Source organism: Hydractinia symbiolongicarpus, chromosome 11, assembly GCF_029227915.1.
Source record: "Hydractinia symbiolongicarpus strain clone_291-10 chromosome 11, HSymV2.1, whole genome shotgun sequence".
In the NCBI taxonomy this organism is placed as follows: Eukaryota; Metazoa; Cnidaria; class Hydrozoa; order Anthoathecata; family Hydractiniidae; genus Hydractinia; species Hydractinia symbiolongicarpus.
The window spans coordinates 13,057,547-13,065,283 of NC_079885.1; the positions used below are offsets into that span (position 1 = coordinate 13,057,547).

Consider the following 7,737-nt stretch of genomic DNA (forward strand, 5'->3'; position numbering starts at 1 on the left):
TCTGTTCCATATTTCATAAAAAAGTCCTTACTGTTATTCAATTTTACATGTAACAGCTGAGATAAATAGAGATAAGAAAAAGTCTTGAACAGAGTCTAAGAAGTTTTGATATTGAATATAAGCAGTTTCCAACTGAAATGACATCCTGTATAAATATAAATATATAAAGATTAGTAATAAAGATGAAGTTACCATATTGCTCGTTCAATTTGTTGTCGAATGTTTCCAGTGTGTATTTTTATCAATTTTGGTTCCATTTTCATCACAAAAAACTTCATCGATGGAAGCTAGACCTATGTTGTGGAATCAAATTATGAAAAAAGTACTATTGTTGACCGTGACAGATGTTTATAAATTTCTAAGAAGTATTAACGGAGATTACAAAATACTTGTACGATGATTGTATTGTAAAGCATTTTTAGTTATCTTGAGTTAAAGATCTTATTGATATATTTGCTGGTAAGTACATTTAAAACCTACTTCTTTTTACCCCACACAAACTCTGTAAAAATTTAACTAGGAAGATATATTATATTTAGTTGTGTAATAGAGTTAATTATATGTTATTATGGTTGTTAACTTATTAGATTTTAGGATTTAGAAATCCATAATTTTTCTTCGCACGCTTAAAATTTATTTTGTCGCTGCTATAAAATAGAACTTTGTTCGCCTTAAACAAAACTGCGCATGGAAAAACTATGTACACTTGTAGCAGAAATTTGAAGCGCCTTGAACTCACCAGAAATCTCATTTCTGGACGTAACTTACCCGAAAAATGTTGCAATTAAATCTTTAAACGGAATATTGTGATGGGGCTTTTAATAAATTGTCCAAGCAAATTGATTGTGATGAAATATATTTTTGGAATCGTTGTTATAAAGAATACGTGAAATAGTTTGATAAGAAAAATATAAAGTCACTACACGTCACAATAACATTGGTAAAAACTTAATCAGAGACGTCGTACTGACGAAGGGTGCAAATATGAATGCGATGTAACATCATCCTACTAGGAAGTTCGTTTCCTGCTACTGCGAACCTAAAGTAGTTGCCTTGTGTAAACGGTTGCAGTGTTCTCAGAATGGTATGCAACAAACACATTCTCTTGATACTAGGGCAGCCTCGTATTAATGCATTATCGCAGGATCTTTCAGAAATATTTGAAAAACTTAGGACTAAAATGCAAAGAATTTATGTTGTACATGACGCGTCAGTACACATATTCAAACAGAATTATTTATTTATTTATTTAACATCAAATTGGGTTCCATATAAAAATATGGTTCTTCTCCCTATAAATTAAAAATACAAATGAAAATTTATTTATTTATCAAAGGATACAACATCGGAGATTCAAACACAGTCTGTGCTACATGCCAAAGGTTAATACATTATAAATTCTGATACAATAATTATACAAAATCTAGCCACAAACACAATGTTAACTACCTTACAATGGCTTTTGCGAGAAAGTCTACATACGCAAAAAAATTAGCGACGCATTTGGACTTACGAAAACCCGCCAGTCTGTACATCGACAAAATCTTTTCTCATTAGGAAGTTAAATTGCAGAAGTTTTTGTTTGTTTTGTTTGTTTTCAAGCACCACGAAATAAACAAGCTAGCCATATGAAATAAACAGGCAAGCCACATACTATATCTTACGGGAAGAAATTTTCGCGAGAAAAAAATCTGCCGAAATTTACCGATATTTTCCGAGTCGCGAAAAAATTTTTCCGCGAAATAACTTTTAAATGCCCATCCGCGAAAATTAACTGACATTTCCTCACAAAATGTTTTGAAACATACTATTTTGAAATTTTAACTTTGAAAGTTAAAGTTATTTTAACTTTGTATCATAACAAAATATATATAACAGCAAGTAATCTGATTTTCAGAAATGTCTACATTTGTTGTTCGAAATATTTCCTTACATCCTTGTTTCGTAAAACCTTTCTTTCGCAAAATTCGTAAATTTTGGGCCCTTGATTCGCGAAAATCTTTATCGCGAAAATTTCTTTCCTTAAGTTATTACAATTTCAACATTTCACTACTAGGAAGTATTGGGCAGAAAATTCACTGTCTTTATTTGATTCGATCTTCACAAACATTCCATTTGAGTTTGTGCTTTCTTGACATTCTAAAAACGGAATAAAAAGTGGGAGGTGTGTAATGCTACTTTTAGCAATTGTACTTCTTTTGCATTTTCTCATTCCGTAGCATTATAATCAACACGGCCAAGCGCGATATATCATAGTTTGCTTTATTTAAGACTTGTAATACGGAAATTAAGGAGGTTTATTCTTAAAGGGATTCCCCTGCATTGAAATGATATTTTTGTACGGTAAAGCGGATAAAAATATGTTTATAAAGCTTTTTTATGAAATTTTTAAAATTCTGTTTTCGTTCTTAAGATATTCAGCTTCAAATATTTCCATCTGACCTTATGACATCATCATTTATGATGTAAAAGGTAGTAAGCATAAATTAATACTTAAAATATCTACATAATATCAAAACTTTTAAGCAGTGTGGACTTATGCTCTTGATGATGTCCTCACATACGTAAGTATTGTAGATTAAGAATGATCTTATCTTTAATTATAGGTAAAAATGTTGGGTTAAAAAAGTAAAACAAACAAGTTAAAATAAAGAAAAAGCTTTTTGGTATAAAACCATCATCAGTGCATATAAAATGTTACTATGTTACAATTATTCAGTCAGTATATAGAAAACGTGTAGGATTTATTTCGATCGTAAAGTTAATACGTGGGTGATAATTGTTGATCTATTCGAATATTACATCTGGTGAGTCTTCTACAGATGACATCGTCTGCGAATCTAAGGTAAAACTTCGGATTTTGTGGTGCAACTACTTCTTTCTCTAATTTCGTCAAATATATATTTCCAAAAATGACGGATAAGGAACTCCCATCGTGCAGCCATCGATTTGTTTGTAAAAAATAATTGTAACATAGTAACATTTTATATGCACTGATGATGGTTTTATACCGAGAAAGCTTTTGCTTTATTTTAACTTGTCTTCTCATCAATTTTCATGGCGAAGGTAAAAATGTAATGTCATCATTTTTCAAAAGTTATTTATGACATCATAACTGCCCATATTTTAAAAAAAGATTTATAAAAAATGATAAACAACTTTTTATTATATTTCATAAAACATAAAAGTTAATAACAAGTTTAAAAATCAGCAAAAGCTTTTCGATATATTATCATCATCAGTGCTATATACAAATGTAAAATTGTTTGTACAAGTAAATGGAATAAGAAGAGAGAGAAATCAGAAAAAACGCGGTAATCGTCATGAGAGCAATTGTGTCATGAGGATTCACGCGTTATCTTTGTAACAGTGGTAAAAAAAATTCCACTTAAGTTACTCCGTTTCTAAAAAGGTGTAATAATTTTGTCTCAAGCTTATTGTTCAATGAAGGCTTTTTAAGAGCAATTAGGGACGCTTCCAAGTTTCTCCGTTCTCTATTGCTAATCAGTGCAGACACTAAAACTTTCCATTTAAATTCGTGGACACCGTCCATGGTCTGTAAGTGTTTTGACGGCTGAGAGTTTCCATTTAGGGAATTGTGTTCTTCCCATCTAACTTCAACATTTCTAACTTCACCTTTGCACTTATTACACCTTTTTAGTAACTTAAGTGGAATTTAATTACCACTGTTACAAAGATAACGCGTAAATCCTCATGACACAATTGCTCTCATGACGATTAACTCGTTTTTTCTGATTTCTCTCTCTTCTTATTCCATTTACTTGTACAAACAATTTTACATTTGTATATAGCACCGATGATGATAATATATCGAAAAGCTTTTGCTGATTTTTAAACTTGTTATTAACTTTTATATTTTATGAAATATATTGATGGACTGGCAAAATTATTCTTAAATTATTATTCTCCACAACATAGTAAATATCATTTTCGTTTTTGTCCTGCCAGGCACACCTACCTCTTTGTCTTCTTCTTTTATTACTTTGAATTGCGACAATTTTTGGAACCATTCCTTTGCTTCAGATTTCTTCCCCATCTTTAGTAACACTAATGCAATCATATATTGGTTCGTACTATAAAAAGACGGACTCACTAAAAAAAAGCAAAGTTAAAAATAACATCAAAACGGATTGCAACTGAACTTGTCGAAATTTAAAAAATAGGATTTCTTACATGATTCTGCTTCTTTGAAGTGAGACAAAGCCTAAATTATAGCAGGAACAATAGTAACAATAAAAAGAACCACAACAACATCAACAACAACAACAATCTCTTTATTAATAGAAGGTATATTGTGTGTCTGTCTGCGAGAAAACAGAGGTGCTTGTCCTTTAAATTCCACACTCGAAATAGCGAGGAATTTAAAGGACGGTGGACCCCTGGAATATACAGGTTAACGACTAGTCCCAATAATAATATCCTTATTTTGGTTTAAACGAATCGTCACTTTTGTGCTAAGGATGCCCGGAATAGCAATGTCAGGGACAGGCAAAAATCTCTCTCTCTTTATCCCTATAATAATAGCCACCGCCTGTCTAAATGTCGGTCGAAACAGGTTCGCGCTAAGGAGACACGAAGTCATCAAACTACAAAGAAAAAATACAATATAGTTTTATCAACCAATTTTTTTTTTACCTAACTAATATGAACCGAAATAAGTGCCATAATATGGTTTATCAACCCAGCAAGGCGGGCATCGAGTCATTGAATCGGTTTTCCGAGTCAGAGATTCAGTTTACCAACTCATCGATTTAGTTTACAAAATGAAGGAAAATTCATTCATACCATCAACAACCAAAAATAACTTTTCCATTGAATGAGTTAAGACACTTAACGAATCAGTTTGTTATGTCAAATAGCCAAAATGACAGGTCTAATTTAAAGGTTAACAGCCTCGACATTCAGGGGTTGGTTGGTTGTTTTATTTAGCATAGTAGAACCTTATGCAAGTGATGAGGAAGGCAGCTCATGCGTATTGAAGTAATTACAAATTTTCTCGTATTTAATAGGCACTCGACCTGGCGTTCAACACTGGATCGCCAAGCTCTCTTCTCTTTAATAATAGCCTTATTTTGTCTGCCTCTGCACGCCCGCCCCCCCCCCCCCCCCCCCTCACTGAGTTAGAAAGATGTGCTACAGAAACACGAATATCAAATGCGATATATTTTATCCACTTTGTTGCGACGGGTAAATTAAAGAACGGAAAAACCTGTGAATTTTTCCACAGGTTGAAGACTATTTTCTTCAAAATAGTAGCCTAAGGTAGGTGCAAATTAGAATTAAACCTGTAGATCCTTTCACGGGCTAACGACTAGTCTAAATAATACTCGACTTATAATATAATAATAATCTTATAGACTTATAATCTTTCTGTGAACCAAGATGGTAGTAGAGAGCAGGGGCAGACAAATTACATAAAATTTATTGACTGGTGAATTCCAGTGGATTTTTTCACGGGTTTACAACTGAAAAATTATAACAACAACAACAACAACAACAGAAGCAAGAAAATCCTCTGGTTACTGACCTCTTCATAGGTTGATTCAGGAGGTGAGCCGAATACAACTGCTGCTATCTTTCGTTCATACCATGCTAAGTCAGCAAATGAGAAACACCTACAGAAATAAGCAGGAAGTCAAATATATGTGACATTGCTGAGTTAGAAAGAGGGGGAAGAATGGAGGGGGGTGCAACGGTACATATAGCACGGTGTATTTCAAATGCTGTTTTGGTTATTTCTCAAAAAATTTAACAACTAAAATTTGCTTTTTATCTTTTTATCACGAATTTCTTATGTTCTTATTTTAGTTAGGCCCTTGCAAGTACAAAACCCTTTCAAATTGTGAAATATATCGCACAAAGCAAAGATTATTCAAAAACAGGGGGGATAACTACGCTCTTTACACGATAGCAAGGCGCGAGGTGGGAGATATATATATTTCATTTTATGTTTTCAAGAAAAAACTATATACTTTCATTTTGCTACTTTAAGTTTTATGCTCTTTAGATAAAATAAAATATAACTGCTTTGTTATACATTGAGCACTCTGTTTGTAATTGTGTTAAAATTACTTCGTGTTTATATATATACAGAAACAGTACTCACACGATTTATTGGATGGGGAAAAAGCATGACAGACAGAAACTACAAGAAAACTCCAGGTATAACCGCACCCTCAAATAGATAATCAACCTACCACATCCCAATTAAATGATGAGAAGTTGCATCGGTGGGACATAATTCAATAGCCCTCTGAAATATATAAGACGGATGAACAATGCGAATGACTGTTTTACTTTTTTCAATAATAAAACACCTATCACATGTAAAGCTTATATCAGCAAAGATTTGCACGATAAAGCCAAATATTCAATTACAATTGGTCTGTATAATTTATAGCTGAAACTTAACATTATAACTTTATAAAAATGAAAATCTACCTCAAAATGCTTTTTCATGACCGGAGAATCTTCGATTTTCTTTTTAGTACCAATATAATCTCCAGTTTGACTAAGCATGATGCCATACCACTAAAATATTAAATATACCATACATACATTCACCAGATACGTAACCCACCGACTATTAACTCTCCGCCTACCTAACTTTCTATTCTCATACTCAATTTTATATATACCTTGTGACATGCATAGTTATCATCACCTAATTCCAATGCTTGTTTTGCAACTTCGAATGCTTCAAATATCATCTTCTTCTTTTCTTCCTTACTCACATCTGCCATGCCGGCACGGTCCCTGGTCCCACGCACCAACCGCCATAACAATTCCGGGTTATTACTGTCTTTAAATTGAAGTAAATATTCATAGACTCCTTTAAAATCATTCTGATCATAAAGTTCTTCTGCTTTTGTTATTTCGGACATATTTTTCTGACTTTCTTGTGCAGCAGCTTGCAAAACAAAAGCAGAACTAAACAAGGCTATTGATGAAATAAATGATGCTTGTGTCACTATGCTGTTATAAAGTTGATTTAGTATTGGCTTAACCTAAAAGTAAATGAAACCAATTATGAGTCCTTACTTCACAAGTCAAAATTTTTATGCAAGAAGTTTAAGCTTGCAGTTTTTCACAACTAGCTAGCAGTTTCCGGGGTTTACTAGGGCATAATTTTTAATCAATAATGTATTTATCTCCTAGTAAACTGAAATATATGTTTATTTCATTCATTCATTCATTCATTCATTCATAGCTAGTTAGCTCCTCTGTTCTACATGTACCTAAATAGCTAATAGCCAGCTTGACTAAGCTCTAGCTAGTTAAGATAAGACTTTTAATGAATTTTTAGTTAATAGCTAAATGTATTGTCTTACCCTTCGAAACTGATAATAAAAAGTTGTAAGCTTAACACGTTGAAACTTCAAAATATAAACCAATCTTGCCCGGCTAAACATTTTTCATTTCATGTAATGGACTTTGTACCTTACTTTAATGTTGGTTGGTGGGCGAGGAGACCCAGCATAATTTTTCTTACCACCGGGAAATCGGAATATCTTATTCCATGGAGAATTAACGAGTCAAAACGCGAATCAAAATAAAGGTCATGAAATTAACGTGGTTCATTCAATGAAATTATTTTGAAAAAGGCATTTGATTAACGCGGTTGAGCAAAGTTGTTTTCAAAAATGCATTTAATTCGGACGATAGCTCAACACGGTTGAGCTATCGTCCGATGAGGAGGAAATAGTAGAAAGTTTG

The 7,737-nt window shown here is 32.8% G+C and overlaps 1 protein-coding gene across 1 annotated transcript; it reads right to left on the minus strand.

Moving 5' to 3' along the window:
• Positions 1–1,222: 1,222 nt before the first annotated feature.
• LOC130614208 (regulator of microtubule dynamics protein 1-like) lies at positions 1,223–7,493 on the minus strand. The gene is made up of 8 exons (XM_057435631.1): positions 7,353–7,493; positions 6,660–7,028; positions 6,463–6,552; positions 6,219–6,274; positions 5,549–5,636; positions 4,195–4,225; positions 3,980–4,113; positions 1,223–2,139 (listed from the first exon to the last, which is right to left on the minus strand). The coding sequence occupies exons 1-8, from the start codon at positions 7,431–7,433 to the stop codon at positions 2,101–2,103; spliced, it is 888 nt and encodes a 295-aa protein (XP_057291614.1). The 5' UTR covers positions 7,434–7,493; the 3' UTR covers positions 1,223–2,100.
• Positions 7,494–7,737: the final 244 nt, after the last annotated feature.